This window comes from Stenella coeruleoalba, assembly GCF_951394435.1.
Source record: "Stenella coeruleoalba genome assembly, chromosome: 17".
Taxonomy (NCBI): domain Eukaryota; kingdom Metazoa; phylum Chordata; class Mammalia; order Artiodactyla; family Delphinidae; genus Stenella; species Stenella coeruleoalba.
Window position 1 is genome coordinate 71,358,406 of NC_137163.1, and position 18,293 is coordinate 71,376,698.

The window sequence follows — 18,293 nt, forward strand, 5'->3', positions numbered from 1 at the left end:
ACACATGACCTTTCAACTACTGCCTGGAAAGCTGAAGAAATTTGAAAAAAAAAATTAAAAAAAAAAAAGTTAGAACAAAAACAAAGAAACATGCCAAGGCTACATAACTCTAAGACAGGTACTGAATATCTAAGTTCCTCTTTCTCAGGCCTTTTTTCCCCTTATTAAAGGAGTAATGGCAGGGGTCGTGGGGAGGACCATCAATTTACATAAGCTCTGTGCCTTTCCAAAAGAGGAATGGTTTCACTCAAGACTTGACATCGTTTCAGTTGGCTTTAAATTTAGATACAAGAAATTATTAGTGGGTACATTTCATACAGAAAACATTGCTCATAGTTTAGATACTTGAAATAAATATGTAAGTGCTGGCACATTGTAGTTTCCAAGTGGTATGAATACTTCTTTCTCTTTATTACATTTATTTGCAAAGATATCCTAGCAGCTTATTACACATGGACACATGCAGTCATGTTAAGCTGTTTAATGCAGAAGGAAAAAAGTTTTGGGACTTTAAAAAGGATAATTTAGGTTAAAACTTTAAAATAAAGTGTTAAATAATGAAAGATGTCAGTTAATGAGTAGATTCATAAGTGATACAAACAAACTTTGCACATTTTAATTTAAAACACAAATACTTCAGGATTCCCTGGAGGTCCAGTGGTCAGGACTCTGCGCTTTCACTGCCGACAGCCCGGGGTTCGATCCTGGTTGGGGAATTAGTATCCCACAAGGATTTGATTTAGGTCCAAGACTTCTCTGAATAAGAATCATGTCTTTCTTCTGTGAACCATACCTCACCTCTAAGGCACCATCTAACATTTCCCACTGGAGTAAGAAATGAAAATACACTTGCAAACTGCACGAAAACTTCTACATTTTAATGATTTTCCTGCCAAGTTTTTACTGTTTTCTGATCTATACCTAATTAGACAACTCACTTTTGTCAGGTATTTCCAAAGAAGTCAATTTAGTTTTCATAGCAACAACTATCAATCACATTTTATCAGTTTACATATTTAAATCTCATAATAAAAGAAATAAGTACAACTGGAATAAACAAGCTTAGAAGGAACCACAGATGACACTGGTAAGCATACATACATGGGCAAACTAGAAAACAGCTCTGAGATGAAGTACTAACTGTGCTGTAAGCACTGGGTGCTTTACAGAGGAAACAGTCAGTGACTGCCGCAAAAGCCAAGCAGAACAAGCTTAACACACTGGAGCTTTAATATCAGCACGCAAACATATGTTGAAGCTTTATTTGTAAACTTTTTACCTCGAAATATAATCTTGAATATATACTAGTTGGAACTACTATCTGTCAAATACCTTTTCCTTCTAAAGTTGTACGATATCACGAATCGTTGGAACTACTGTCAAATACCTCTTCCTTGTAAAGTTGAAATACAGAGGTAACACATCCAGTGTTTCCATTTTGAATTGTTACTAAATATTCACAGTGTGCTCTTATAATTTACTAATACACTTAAGTGGCATTAATATCGAGGCATTTGTAACAAGCAAAGCAAAAAATTTCTTGATCTAATTTTCATCTTTGGCTGAATTTTCTTCTATTTTTCATAGATTTTCTTGTTATTCTTCCTAGTTGCTTTCCTTTTGGTCTAATTTGCCTTTGGTTTTGCCATCTGCTCAGCTCTAGCAGGATAAACTATGTCGTTTGATTTTTTTTTTTAATAAGTGTATTTATTTTATTTTTGGCGGCATTGGGTCTTCATTGCTGCGAGCGGGCTTTCTCTAGTTGCGGCGAGCTGGGGCTACTCTTGGTCACGGTGTCCAGGCTTCTCATTGCGGTGGCTTCTCTTGTTGCAGAGCACAGGCTCTAGGCACCCAGGCTTCAGTAGTTGTGGCTCACGGGCTCTAGAGTGCAGGCTTTGTAGTTGTGGCGCACGGGCTTAGTTGCTCCGTGGCATGTGGGATCTTCCTGGACCAGGGCTCGAACCCATGTCCCCTGCATTGGCAGGTGGATTCTTAACCACTGCGCCACCAGGGAAGCCCCTCATTTGATTTTACGTACTTTGAAAAAGCATGGCTGACAGTCACTGAAAACCCCGGAAATCAAAAGTTGCAAAAAACGAAGATAAATGATAATTTAACAAAGCTTTATTCAGGTAGTGCCTTTTCTCAGGATCTCAATCATGTAACAATATGAACTGAAAGTAATCAACTTTCTACAACCTCTAAACTGCATCTAAGCAGTAAAGATTACCGTAAGAAATATTCAACGGTAAACAATACATTCTAAATTTTCCATAAGAAACAAAAGAGGAGAGCAACAGTTAACAATCGGAAGGCTTGCCACAGGCTCAGGGTTTGTGCTCACCACTTCCTATTACTTCATTTAATCCATACAGGCTCCATTCTCATTCATCTTTTTTAACTGATGAAGAAATCTAGGCTTGGAGCCTAGTGGACCCAGATTCCATTACAGGTTTATCAGCCTCCAAAGTCCATGCTCCCGGCCAGAATATTATGCAGCAGCCTCCGAAGTATTTCAAAAGCATTCCATCAAAAAACAGAGGCAGAGCTACTTAAATCACCTTTTAAAGGAATGCATCATTCTAACCATAAAACACTGTTTAACTCCTACCTTTGGTTTTTCAATCCAGTCAAATTTGAATGACTATCTCTTCTTACCTATACTCGTAAGATCAGGATATTTGGCCATCATCTAAGTTTTCTCTACTGATATAACTTCAATCCCTTTACTAAAATCTCCACACACAATTAGAATCCATTCAGGGAGAGGGTATGAGTCTCTATTAGAATTCCTCCAAAATCCATCTATTCCATTGAGAAATGAGGAAAGACAGTGGGAGGGGAGGGAAGTTCTAAAGAGATAAAAGCAAAAAGGACACACAAGCCTGCCAGGATGAGACTATGTTCTAGTAAAACAGATTCCTGTATCCCTCTTTACAAATACAAGGATAAGGGAGAGCATAATTGCCTACTCAAGTGTATACTGTGACTTCCTTCCAAAGTACAGTGTGGAAAGGAGGGAAAAAGGGTAACTTCATAATGGAGAAACGTGACACTACCAGAGCCAAGTGGTCAGTCAACATCAACAGGCATATGTTGGTGGTATGCATGCTTGACATGATGTGATGGAAATGGCAACTTTACCTATGTGGTCTTCCTCCCAAAAACTCATAACCCCATCTAATCATAAGAAAGATATAAGATAAATTCCAAAGGAGGAGTACTCTACAAAATACCTGACCACTACTCCTCAATACTGTCAAGATCAACAAAACCAAGTCTGAGAAACCATCGCAGCCAAGAGGAACCTCAGGAGACACGACAACTAAAAGTAACGTGAATCTACCCTTGATGGTGTCCTGAACCAGAATAAGGACAATTTGGTTAAAAAAAAAAAAAAAAATCTGAAAAAAAAAAAAAGGGATCAGTATCGGTCCATTAATTACAACATATGTACCAGACTAATGTGAGATGTTAAGAAGAGAAGAAGCTGGATGCGAGCTATATGGGGACTCTCTGTACTGTCTTCCCGATTTTTCTCTACAACTGTTCTAAAATATAGTCTCTTTGGAAGAAAAAAAAAAAGGATAATGTAAAACGGCAGTAGAATTAAAAAACAAACAAACTTGGACTGGATTTCTTTGGGACACACATTCTCTTGATTCTTTTTACCAACACTGTGGAAAAGATGAAGATTTTGAACCACTAGACTTCAAAACTCACTAAAGGGAAGTAATGGTTATATTTTATCAGAGTCAATGAATAAAATACAATTGGAGGTATTCAGTACTTATATTCTGAAATAAACAAAGAATGACTATCACAAATTTCACTGGTTTCCAAACTTATTTTTAAAAGTTCATTATTGCTAGAATAAGCCTACAAAGCTATATAAATCATAAAATTATAAAAATTCAGAACTGCAGAGAACCTAAGATGCATTCTATGCCAATCTCCTGAATTTACCAAGTGCACTAACAACAAAGGAAGTGATTTGTTCAGTGTCCATCTACCAGTTAGAAGTAACTATGTAAGTCTGGTCTTTCCAACTCCCAATTCTAAGATCTTCCCCTATACAGTAATTCCATTCTGGTTACAGATGTGTCAGAAACAGCCAATGATGTTTTCAAATGACGTTCAGCTACTTAAAGCTCTAAGTGTGTTCTGTGTAAGGGGTATTCTTTGAAGCGGCCCAGGGTGGCAGGAAGGGATGCGGAACTCCCCCAGTGTTTCGAACTCTGCACTCACATCTTCCTTGTACACTGACTTTTATAAAGACAGTTTTCATTTACATTTAGCTCCAATGTTATACATACAAGTAACTCAAAATATGGAGTAGAAAAATTCTGAACTTAGTGCACAATTTATAAACAAACTGTATTTAAACTGCCGCTACTACCTGTGGGTGATCTACAGGGGAGTTCTGCCCCTCACTATCACTGCACCAAGAGAAATGAGGAAAGAATACACATCATGATTACGCAATGACAAGTACAACTGACCCTTGAAAAACACAGGGGTTTAGGGGTGCTGACCCTCCACGACATACAACTTAAAGTCGGCCCTACTCACACACGGTCCCTCCACATCCGAGGTTCCTCTGCATCCACAGATTCAGTCAGCCTCAGATTGTGCAGCACTGTGGTATTTACTACTGGAAAAAGTCTGTGTACAAGTGGACCCATGTAGTTCAAACCTGTGTTGTTCACGGATCAACTGTTCTGTGATTAGAAAGCAAATGACCTTGAATTGCTCAGTTAACTTCTAACTGCAAGAATATTTTAGTTCCTAGACTACAATTACTAAATCTAATGTCACTAAGCAAGATAAAGCAAAGCCAGTAAGAATTAGGGTCCCAACTAAAAATGAGTAGCCTCAAATATAAGTACGCTGAAGAGATGCAAAGCCTCTTTAGGAGATGATGCTGCAATGTGGGACACCTGGGGTGCTGTAAAACTGTGCTCTGATCCCAGGCTAACAGTGTGGTATGCAGCACAAAACTAAAACTCTGGTTTCCCCCATCTGAACGAGTGCCTTAGAGAGCCCAGCAATGATTATCAACGCACCATTCAGAGTCACCACGATCCCATCTCCACAAGCTCTATCCAGCCCAAAGGAAAACGTCCACACTATTAAAAAGCATTCCTTGGTACCAAGAATGGGGGATTAGGGTTATGAGACAGCTGGTGCCAAGACTTCCTCCTGTTAAGTAAGCCTCTTTCTCTTTTGCTCTAAGTTTAGCGTTAAGAGCATGTAATTCAGTAAGCTCACTGGAGTGGATAAAGATTAGGATAAACTGTGATCCTTCCTCTCTTTAATTTCCCCACTTAATTTCAAATGGCCAACTAAATCGAATGACATAATCTATTTGTACTTGAAAGGTATGTCAATCAGGAAATTCGTAACAGAGCTGACAAGAATGTTACGTTTTCTGGAAGGCAATCTGTATTTATAAAGATAAAATGGAAAGAACACAGATATGAGTGAACAATTTTTATTGAAACCCTCAAAGATTAAAGAGGACCAAATGGTGAGTTTGGGTACCATAACAGAAAATCTCACCTAACTGTACCATCATTCACAGGAATGAACAAACCCAAACACGACAAAATTTAAATTCTCATGTAACTGCTACAAGTGAATGTAAATGAACTAATCATTTTATCATAACCTTTCTTTAATCATATGAAAAAGAAGGGAATTTACATGGCATAACAAAAGATATGCAAAACTTAATGAAACACAATTCTCTTAAAGTTCTCAAACTTATTTTTATAGGATGCAGAATGCACTTGAAATGATTAAATGACTTAAGCTGATTCTTCTTTTATTGCAAACTGTTTTAACATCAGCTTAACCCCCATGCATGGTATTCAAAAAGAACACAGCTTTTGAATTAGAAAGATCACTTAAGTTAAAACGAGGATTGAACTTAGGAAAAGGCTGGGGTTTCTTCTGAAAGGAATCTTCAAGTACCAATATGTATAGAGAAAGAATACTAATTTTGGTTACATTTTCCCCCTTACTGTTAAATATACAAACTATATAATACCTTTCAAAATAAAACACCCACGTAAGATAACTTTAATTAAGAAACATTCAAACCAGATCTTGGAAAAACATTAAGCAAGAAAGTTACTGGGCCAATAATGTCTTAATTTGTGATTACTCAGAACACTGGATCAGTCTCCTGCTCTAGAGCCCAGTTTCTCTCCCTCTTGGTCCCCACAGCTAAGAAACCTTCCATTAGTTGTGCTACTGAGACAACTTCTGATCATCTCACTTAGAGGAAAAACATTTTGCTGTACACTGACAGACCAAGGAGGGAGAGAGAAGAGGCACTCGGAAGAAAATTTAAATGAGGAAAAAAACTGACCAATTGAAAAGTTTTGTTTTGTCTTGGCTTTTTCCCCAAAGGAATGCTGCACCCATTTCACTTAATATTAGAAATCCAGGTTAAAGGCACTGGGATGTACTCCTCACCATGAGTAGACTGCTGAGTTACATTTGACATTTCTGAGTCTGCTATTGCAATCAGCCTGCTTGCTGAGTGTTTCCGTGACATCTCTTACACAGAAACCTAATATAAATTAAACAAGTTTCAATCCGTGTATAATGTAACTAGTTTTATAAAAATATTCAGAGTTGCTAATAAAGCACCAAGAAGAAGAGAACCTCAGAGAGAAGACTCAGATCCTTTCCACAAGGTCACCCCTGTACAGTTTTCTCTAACAGGACCTCCCGAGTGACAGTGTCCCCTCTCTGACATGTCCTACCTATATAATCCTAGGGATGCAGAACGCTGCTGTGGTGACTATACCCAAATGCCAATTTTCATTACAAATAGTTACGAGACATGTTACTACAAGATTTCATGGCTTACTCTTAAAAAAGGTAAAATAGGTGCAATTTTCCTTTAAGAAAGTCTTTATTTTGTAATATACTATTAACATTTTGATGTTCCCTTCAGTAAACACTGGTAACTATCCTGGGACTACCAAAGCACTGTGAAGTAGCTACAATTTAGCTACAAATACTGTATTGGTTTTCGCTTGAATACAGTATTTGTACATTTTAAGAAAACATTGTACAAAAAAAAAAAATCACACAAATGAAAGCCTCAAAGAAATATCTGTCACTAAATTTTGAATCGAAGTGACCAAAGACCATAGTAAATGAAAACATTTCTAAACATGATGTAAACATAAGTGGAGTAAATGCAAAACATCAAGGTACTCAAATCTACTGTATTGCTATTTTCATCCTTAACATATCTTTCTACATAGCTTTCTCCTTTTGGAACAGTAATATAAGGGGCAGTACATTATTTCATAACCATGTGCCATCAGATCAGTTAATACAGATGTCTGACACATAATTATACAAAATCAATTTGTTTCAAGATACAAAATTAATGTTGATATGTAATTAACGAAAAAAATAAGATGTTAAAAAGATAACTATAAGAATACCCAGATATATGCTGTATTCCCATTTATATAGATCTGATCAATAAAACATCAACACATTCACTTAGATACTGATTTAATCCATGGATCAAGGCCATATTTTCAAATATTTTAAGGATGCCAGGACACTGCAAAAGCTGGAGAAAGGAGTTGAGGAACAATATATGCTTGCTAAACAAGAACTATGTTTATTTAGCTAGTGAATACCTAGAGTAATAAATTTTTTACTTCATGATAGCAATCAGGCTCGCAAACACCCAGAAATAGGAATTAAGGGTTTTAAATGTAGTTATAAAGGTCATAAAAAGTCTGATTAGACTGAGGTACATTACTCAAAATTTTGAGATTCATTAAGTGGTAGCAAACAAAATAATTCCTCAGACAAATGCACATTTTTCAGTATACATATTACTGGGGGAAGGAGGGGAGAAGAATGTGCATTAACTGGTGAAATCCACCAAGCTGCATATCAATATTCTGTTACACCAAACAGTTTGAAGACAAGGGAAATGTTCTAATATAATCTCAGATTATGTTTCATTTGGCTAAAATAGAGCATAAGGTTGCTTTGCCATATTAAAAGTTTACTACAATAATTTTCACATAAACATTTAGACTTGAACTCCAGGACTAAATATGGCATGATTATTTTGCTTTTAATCTGTCAAATAGCTAAAAATTGACAATTTAAAAACTACAACAAAGAAAAAGTTGAAGCAGTGTGACTCTTACATCATTGAACCACTTCTAATGGTTAACTGTTAGTATTTAACAAATTCAAAGAGTTAATGAATCCTTGCATTCATTCAGTCTTCTGTGCCTTAGCTAGGATGCATAATTACAAAAGACAGCAGATACTGGTAAAAGCTTCAGGACAGAAAGTGCTTGACGAAGTTACAGTTCTCAAGTGTGTTTGGTGAGAGTATAAGGGCAGACGCGCTGATGAAAACCATTACAAGGAGAGTCAGTTCTGTGTTAGAGTTCAAAGATGTCACCTTAAGCAGAAAAAAGCTTTAATAACGTCTTCTTTGACTTATTAGGCATTTCCAGAGTCTACATCATTAGTGTTGTATAATTCTAACAGGACATCTTCATATGGTTATTGTTTGTTTCTATTTCTCTCCTGAAAGAAAAGCACAAAGACCTTTAACAAAACACCATCATTATTTAATGATTTAAACTATATGCATTTATAATGTAAACCATCTCCATAAGAAGTTCTTCAAATACTAATTTTCAAGTAATTAGCTAAAAACGATTTACTATTACCTATACACACCTCAGTGTGATTACCACAAACCATTTTAAAATAAAGAAGTCCAAACACAAAGACCTAGTTCGGGAGATTATAGGTCCTCACCACAGCTCTGTTTTCCCACAGAATTTTGTTTAGGTGAGACTATTACAATAATGTCTTTCTAGCCCTTTCAGTGAGTTCTTGATGGTGAGGTATCAAAACAGACCAGAAGTCCTCTGAAGCAATTTGAAAACTATTGGCCGAGGTAGGGTTAGGAGGAAAGGAAAAGAGTTGCATTAAACTGCATTAAATTAAGCTTTCAGTATTAACTTAAAAAAAAAACAACAAAAAAAAAACACTGAATCACAAGCTTCCTCCATATCCTACTCTCAGATTCAGCATAATTTTTCACATGAAGAAATATTAATAATACTTATTATTATAATTTCTTTTAAGAAAGCAGAAACCCCTTGAACATAAGTTGAGTGACGTTTTCATGATGTTTATTAACCAAATTATCCACATGTAATACTTATCCTTGAAAAAAAGGATGACTAGCACTCTGCATGCCTGTCAAGTGGATGCATTACGTAGTTTGTTTGTGCCACCATCTGCTTTAATGTGTCATCACTGGTTCTCATACTTTAGCAAGCATCAGAATCACCTGAATGGCTGTGGAAACACTCACTATTGGGCCGCAAAGGTCTGAAGCTGAACTTGTGAGCCTGCAGTTCTAACGAGTTCAAGGTGATCCTAATACTGCTGGTCCAAGGACCACACTGAAAGCCACTGTGTCTAACACATTATAAGACTCTCTATTTGTGGCTTCACTACTCCCACTTTTCTATAAGTAACACATGCTCCATAATAAATATGTATATACTTTGCCAATGGTCAAATTAATGTCCCATCCCCTGTGACACCATCAGAAAACTGTATTTTAAATTCCAAAGAGGGCACTTCCCTGGTGGCGCAGTTGTTAAGAACCCGCCTGCTAATGCAGGGGACATGGGTTCAAGCCCTGGTCCAGGAAGATCTCACATGCCGTGGAGCAACTAAGCCCGTGCACCACAACTACCGAGCTTGCGCTGTAGAGCTCTCGAGCCACAACTACTGAAGCCTGCGCGCCTAGAGCCCGTGCTCCACACAAGAGAAGCCACCACAATGAAGAGTATCCCCCGCTCGCTGCAACTACAGAAAGCCCGGGCGCAGCAACAAAGACCCAACACAGCAATCAATCAATCAATCAATTTATAAAAATAAATTCCAAAGAGAACTTTAAGTTCTTTGTTACTAAAGTCCTTTCTTTTTCATCTTTATATATTCCTAGACTAGAATAACAGTGTTTAATACAGAAAGCTAACAAATAAATGCCCTACTATAAGATAACTACAAATGAATTATTTCATACACCCATAAGCATCAGTGAGATATTCCTAAAGAAAAAAACAAAAATGAAAACAGACACAGAGCCAGCTAATTAATCATGTTTCCAAAGGATAAACAAGAACAAAAATCCAACAACATAAACAAAGGAAAAAAAAGACAAAAAAAGAATTTGGAACCAGGAATCTGTAGTCTAATTTTACAAAGGCCCTAAAGCTTTTAAAAAACCAGCCTAAACATAAAGGAAATTTATTTCTCAGCTGAAGGAAACAGATTTGTATGAGAAATGTTGAAGCCTGCTTTAATTAGCTGGATATAAAACACTGTATTACAGATGAAGCAAAAAGTGGTAACAGCTCACTGCTTATTCCTCCCCATGAAATGACTGATCAAAACTAGAGAAATTCATCAACTCCATGAAAAACCCCAAAACTACAGAAAAAAAGGGCAATACTACTTAAGGATAAGCTAGACAAAGAGAGGTTTAACCTGAGGGAGATGATTAGGTATATGAATGAGGACCATGTTTTATTTAAATAGAAGTTAGAGATGCTGTTTCATTTTGAACTGTAATCAATTATGGCACCTTTAACTGAATCAGTAAAATATACAGATTAAATCTATGTACATAATGCATAACTTCTAACTCAGTGGACAGGAAAAGAGAAAAATTTTAAAAACTCCTTTCCTGTGCTAGGACAGGAAAGGAGGGAGAGGGGAGCTTGAAAGATCTAGGTGAACTAGAAAGCACAAAACATAAAATGGCAGAAATAAACATTTATATTATTTATACATTTTTATCAAGCAATCAAAAAATGGAGGTTCATTAAAAACACAAAAGAGCTCAAAATTAAAAAAAGAAATCTAGTTACACATGATTTACAAGAAATTTACCCTAAACATAAAACAAGCCAAATGAAGACTTAGTCAACTATATTAATATCAGATAAAGTGGATTCTAATGCAAAAACCACTGAGGCAAAAACCACTACATACTGAGTAAGAAACATTTTTTATAAAAAGCTGTAACAGTATTAAACTAAAAATACAACTTTACATATATTAAAAGTTTTCAGAATTACAAAGAAAACCTGACAGGTTCCTAATTATAGCAGGAAAATTTAACACATTTCTCTTAGTAATTGATAAAGCAGACAAGTTAATGAAAATAAAGACTGAATATACAGAATACAGAAAACGGAGCCAAATCATTACAGGGTCCACAATGAACCACCACAGAAAGGAACTATATGCCAGACCAGAAAACCAATCTAAATACCAAAGAGTCAGTATCATACATAGCATATTTTCTGACATCAATTTTAACAGCAAAACAGGTAACAACAAACAAAATCTTACCATATTTGGAAAATCTAAAACACATTTCTAAAAGTCTCCCAAAAAATCATAACAAAAATTCAAAATTTTTTACACCAGTACAATATAAATATACTAAATCTAATAAGCCCTGAAAAATAAAATTAGAAATTTAATGTATAGAATTTAAAAAAACATTTTTTTAAAACTGAAAAATAATGAGCTCATCATCCAACTCAATATGTTAGAAAGTAAGTAGCATTGAGTCCCCCAAAGTAAAATGAATCAAATAAGACAGCAGGAGAAAATAATGAAACAGAAAACAAAGATAAAGAGAGCCTAGGAGAACAAAAATAAAAACTGGTGTTTGGGGGGTAAAAGAAGCTGACAATAGAAAAATCTCTGGAAAGACTGATTTAAAAAAAAGAAATGAATCATAAATAATATCGTGAAGACTCACACAGCTAAAAAAAATTAAAATAGTATTAATGCCAATACGAAAAAAAGCTTAAAACAACTTCCTAAAAATAAAATTTACCAAAACAAATTCAAGAATACAAAGACAACTTGAAGACTTATAATAACTAAAGAACTTTAACCAACAATTAAAAAGCTAACCCAAAGAAAAACTCCCAGGCTCATGTGGTTTCACAAGAATTCTGTACTTATACCAACTGTTCCAGAGACTAGAAAAAGGAGTATTTCCTGATGTATCTTGAGGTTGGCAACACTTTGATACTACCTTCAGAAAAGCAGGAGAAAACTGAGTCCAGTCTCACTTGTCAGAAGGACCTCTTAAGGGCTGTTCTGATGGTAACGGAGTGTATAGAGGAGCAAAAGTAGAAGCACGAAGGCCAGTAAGGAGGCTAGCACAATCATCATCCAGTACAATAATAATAATAATGGAGGATGGAGAGCTAGTGGAAAGTGTTTAGATTCTGGATCTATTCTGAAAGCAGAGCCAATAAGACTTACTGATAGATTGGTTAGATATGGAGTGTGAAAGAGGAATATTGCGAATTAGTCCAGTATTGTTGGCCTGAACTGGAAGGGCGGACAGTGGTGCCCTCTACAAAGAGGGAGAAGGAAAACTCTAACATTCTTGATCCTTCTGCATGACCACACTATAGTAAAGAACTACTTTACAAAGATTCCAGTGCCCACATTTGCATTTGATGCTTTATTGTGTGTCAAGTTTAAGAAAAGAGCAGATGCAGTCTAATAATAAAAAACTATTCATCTGTACCAAAGATCAAATAACCTCAAAGTGTACTATAAAATGGAAGAGTTAGGAAGGAGGTCAAATAGTGAAAATGGTGGAGGACAGTCATAACATGTGTTAGTTTAGGTGGTCCAAATGAGAGTAAAAACAGGGTTCTAAAACTTAAGACTAATTCATGCTTTGAGCTGTGATTTAGTTTCGGCAAAATAACATCACTCATCACACTAAATTTTTTGTTTATGTGCAGTTTTATTTTGGTTTTAGAGTTTTCACTTAATTTTATGTTTAAGTAATACAAGTAATAAAATTACAAGAAAAAAAGCATAAAGATCAAAAAGAAATAAAACGGTCTCTATTTGCAGATGATATGATCTGTTAGGCAGAAAATCCTAAGGATGTTCTATTAGAACTACTAGAACTATTAAGTGAATTTAGCAAGGTCACACAATATAGGACATTTCTATTGATATAAAATTGTAGCAAACAACTGGGAAGACTGAAAATACAAATTACATTCACAATAGCAGTAAAAATTATATAAAATACTTAGAAACAAATTCAGTAAGAGCCATGTGGTTTTCAACAGTGAAAACTACAAAATTTTACTGAGAGAAATTATGTCTGTCTCTCCAAGACCTCTGAGTTCTACAAAGAAAGGGTTATTGGGGCTTCCCTGGTGGTACAGAGGTTAAGAATCCGCCTGCCAATGCAGGGGACATGGGTTCGAGCCCTGGTCTGGGAAGATTCCCACGTGCCACGGAGCAACTAAGCCCGTGCGCCACAACTACTGAGGCCTTGCACCACAACTACTGAAGCCCATGCGCCTAGAGCCCGTGCTCCACGAGAAGCCACCGCAATAAGAAGCCCACGCACCGTAACGAAGAGTAGCCCCCGTTCGCCGCAACTAGAGAAAGCCCGCGCGCAGCAATGAAGACCCAACGCAACCAAAAATAAATAAATAAAATAAATAAATTTTAAAAAGAATAAGAGCTATTTATCTTAAGTGGCTTACTGGTAACCTTTAATATTTATCTGTTGAATGAATAAGGGAACAGTTAAAAAAAGAACACGCAGGCTCTAAATATATGGTGATAAAGGTTGACTAGAACACAGGACATAGGCTAGAATTGTCCGTGGAGTGTGGGAGGAGCAGGATGACACTACTTCTCTGGAACCCAGTAACAAGGTCTTAAAGCCGAGCGAAGGAATCAATATGCAACCGTATTTTGGAGTGAGATTTCGGACTCTTTATGATAAAATGAAAGTAATAAAATTATTATACTCCAGATTGTTGTTCACAAGTGGAACTGTCCACTTGTAGCTTTTTTACATCCTAGGTGTATATATATATATATATACACACTACATATATATATATATATATACACACACACACACACACACACATATACTATATATCCTGCAGGGAATTGGTTCCAGGGCCCCCGTGGATATCAAAATCCGAGGATGCTCAAGGCCCTTACAGCTGGCCCCCTGTATCCACGGGTTCCATTATCTGCAGGTTCACATCTGTGGATATGGAGGGCTGACTGTAATCATGCATTTGTTGCTAAAGAAAAATAGACAACTGAGATACCACTCAATTTAAGGATGACTGTTCACACCATAATCCATGTGAAACAAATCTCTCCCAAAGATCTATGATTAACCCAATAATCCATCTCCTAAAAACTCATAAATTTCTTTATCAACATTGGAACTTAACATAGCCACTATTAACTCTCCTATGGGGTGCCAAGATAAATCTGATGGGGAAAAAAAAATCAGTGTTATAAAATGCTAATTGAAGTACCTCTTTTCCCAATTCTGGCTTATAAAGAATTATTACTAAGCTCAGAACAGAGTATTACTACAATAAAAACAGAATCATCTTGATTATTCAAATATCACTCAATGTCTTATCATAGAATTACTCACTTAAATACGTAATGTAAGTTTATTCTGTCACGTGTGATACATCCTGGGCCAAAAACTGTTTTCCAGAGAAATATTCTTTAAATTTTACAGTGAAGATGAAAGGAAAAGCAAGATTTTATACACTGAATTTGTTTCTGTTCATCATAATCAACTCACAAATAGACAACTACAATTGTAGAAGAGTTTACTGAAAGGTCATCAGATAGAGACTTCAACCATTCTTGATCCTAAGAACTGCAATCTGATTAATGGGAAAGCATTAAACTAAATGTTCCACTTGAGAAAAAAGAAGTACAGAACTGTCAGGAAAATGCTTACTGCTAACAACAGTAACTACTACTAAAATAACTACAACTGAAGTAATTTCTTGTATATTAGCGCAAACTTGATTACTTTGAGACAGACCTAAACATCATCTCATCTCAGAATCAAAATTATTCCAATTTTGAAAAAAATTATATCAGGGACTAAACTTTACTCTTTGGAAAGGCTCAGCGACACAAAATAGCATAAATGATTAAAATACACAGACGGTTCTGGAAATTAAAACTAATAAGGATTTTATTACAGTTATGCCTTAAGTTCATCTCAAAGTTACAGGTACCTGAAAACACTAATTTTTCCTATATGGAATTTTAAAAGTTATTAAACTAAAAATCTCACCTCAGACTGTTTACTGATCAATAAGGATTTATAAGAATGAAAGAATATAGTAGAAGCTAAATGATGCACATTCAGTATAACGAAGGTAAAATTTCAGTAAAAGGTTATCTAAATAGTCAAAAGTAGACTCTACGGCTATGTAGACTACTCGAATTTATACTGGACATAATATACTCAAGACATTAGCAGTTTTTTGTTTTCTTTATTTTCCAATCAAACTAGCTTTATCGTTAGAAGTAATACATACAATTGCAAGTTAAAGTAAAAAAGTAAAGCTCCCCTATCCCCCTCTAGTCTTTTCTATTTCAACTTCCTCTGATAGGTTACCACTACTGACTTTAAGTGGCATGCTAATATATACATTTCTTGACTTGTCAATTCAGACACTATCAATTCCCATTTTATATGACGAGCAATTTATCACAGTGAACGTTATATTCTCCTCTTCCCCGTCCCTACAATAGAACTCACTCTATCTTTAGTTCTGGTGACTGTCCTTATGACTTCACCCACTATGCGCCAAGCATTAGGTGCTAAGGATTCAGCAAAGAACAAAGCAAGTCCTGCTCTCAAAGAGCATCTCCAAGGTCAGTGCTTCCCAACTGAGGGCTCCTGTCGTTTGTCTAAGACCACAATGCCATTTAACAGACGGAGGCTTACAGCCCTGAGGTCCACTGTATACAATGAGAACCTTCTGACTCAAAATGCATACGGAGTCCCTATTGATGGTTCTAGTATAACCAGCTACCAGGTGTTATCCTTCTTAAATTCCTTTTTCATTCTGCTGAAATACCTCTTCAAGTTTCTTATGAAGGGTATGTAGCTAAGCTCTTGTACACCTGAAATCTTTATTTTGCACTCCTCCCTCACAGATATTATTCGACACTCATCTTTAAGAACATAATTCTATGCCCCATTCCCCTATACTACAAAATATGATTTTATATGTGTCCAGAGTTGTAGATGACAGAATTCTGGTAACAGTCTGACTCTCCTTCCTGTGTAGCTTTCTTACAGGCCTTTTGCTCCGAAAGCTTTTCTCTTTATCTTATCTTTTTTATCTTTTACAATTTTAAATAATCCTGCTGGTTACTCAGTGAGCCCATCATTCTGAAAACATGTATCTTTTGGCTCTGGAAATTTTTCTTTAGTCGTTCTTCCCTCCAACTGTTTCTTCCTGTACTCTTTTTAAAGACTCCTTTAGATATACTGGACCTCCTTTCCACCACATCTTTCACACCTTATATTTTTCATCTCTATTATTCCACATTTGGAAATTTCTGATTTGAAATTCCAGATGATTAACTGGATCTAAAACATTAACATTTTATTAATCCACTTGCTTAAAAAGAAACATTTTTAAAAACTGCTGACAATCCTGTTTCTCATTTCCAAGAACATTTTCTGGTTTTCTTTTCTTTTTCCATGTGAACCCTAACAAATCAAATCTTGTTGTATAAATTACCTTCTGCTCTCCGAGTACCTATTTCTTTTAGAGGATTTGTCTTGGTTTTTTCATCAAGCTTGATTTTAATCAAATATATCAAAGTTATGTGTTCAAATCTAAGAATGAAGAACTATACAAACACTGCAATAACTGGCATGGATTTTTCCTGCAGTTTTAAGTTTCACGACTACCCCTCAGTCTAAGATAGAGAATCTGACTTTCCAAGTTTTATATGAACAGACAGGGTATGTCTGGTCAGCTCCTCCATAGGCTGCTGTACTGGCAAAGCAAGCTGGGGAATTCCTCCTCTGCTAAAATAACCAGAAAAGGGACAAGAAAACAGTCAATGAAAAAGACCCAGCAATGACAAGATGGAATTCGTTTTTTTTTAAACTTCTTTTCTGCTATCACAAATAGGCTGAAGAACTTAAAGAGAAAAATGAAACAGTAAGAAGAGAAATGAAAGAAAGCTACAGTAACCACAAAACTAAATGTAAAATTTTAAACTACAAAACTTCTATTAAAAAATATACAAAAAAATTTTTCCACACTTGGGGAAGGCAAAGATTTGAAGTCAGGTTAGTATAAGCCTTCTAAAATAGTTCTTATTCAAAACTGTTTTGGTTATTCTAATCTTAGCCTGGATCTTATACTACAAAAAAAGATTAAAAAAAAAAAAAGGCTTAAAGGACACTCTGGACCAACTGACAGAATATCACGGTTACATGAGAGAATATCCTTATTCTTAGGAAATATATATGATACTTTTTTGGGGTAAAGAGCCATGACGTATGAAACGCACTCTCAAATTGCTCAAAAAAAACCATAAAGCGGGCTTCCCTGGTGGCGCAGTGGTTGAGAGTCCACCTGCCGATGCAGGGGACACGGGTTCGTGCCCTGGTCCAGGAAGATCCCACATGCCGCAGAGCGGCTAGGCCCATAAGCCATGGCCGCTGAGCCAGCATGTCCGGAGCCTGTGCTCCGCAACGAGAGAGGCCACGACAGTGAGAGGCCCACATAACGCAAAAAAAAAAAAAAAAAAAAAAAAAAAAAACCATAAAGCAAGCATTTTTCCTGCTGATTGCATTTGAGTTGTTCCCTGTTATTTACTAGTATCAACTGTACACCTAAGAACATTCTTATATGTATTCTGGGGTATGCGTGAAGTTTCTCTTAGGTATAGATATATATCCTGGAGGACAACTGCTGAATTACAAGGTACTGAAACATTCAGCTTTGTAAGAAAATGCAGAACTACCCACCCACATGGCTATATCAATTCAATGCTCCCACCTGCAACTGTATAAGACCTTTTGTTGTTATACAGTCTCTCCAATACTTGCTATTATCAAATTTCTTAATTTTGCCAAATGAGTGGATATAAAATATTTTCTCATTATAGTCTTGATCTGCACTTCCTGAATTATTATTAAGACTGAATATCTTTTTACACTTATTACCCACATTTATTTCCTCTCTCATGAAAGGATTATCCATATCTTTTGCCCATCTTTGTAGTGGATTATTTTTTTCTTAAACTGATGCACAGGAGTTCTTTAAATGCTCTCGACAACTGTCTCCGGTCAGTTATGTTCAAATTCCTCCCAGTTCCTA

At 36.0% G+C, this 18,293-nt stretch overlaps 2 protein-coding genes across 4 annotated transcripts in view; one reads left to right on the forward strand and one right to left on the reverse strand.

Moving 5' to 3' along the window:
- Positions 1 to 18,293, forward strand: part of TTPA (alpha tocopherol transfer protein) — a 104,619-nt gene that overhangs the window by 5,433 nt on the left and 80,893 nt on the right. The window lies entirely within an intron of this gene.
- YTHDF3 (YTH N6-methyladenosine RNA binding protein F3) overlaps positions 5,341 to 18,293 on the reverse strand; it is a 33,764-nt gene continuing 20,811 nt past the window's right edge. For all 3 annotated transcript variants that reach the window (XM_079901344.1, XM_079901343.1, XM_079901342.1), the window contains one exon: positions 5,341 to 8,592. In XM_079901344.1, the coding sequence (XP_079757470.1) occupies positions 8,569 to 8,592 (24 nt within the window). In that variant the 3' untranslated portion in view covers positions 5,341 to 8,568. The remainder of the gene's footprint in view (positions 8,593 to 18,293) is intronic.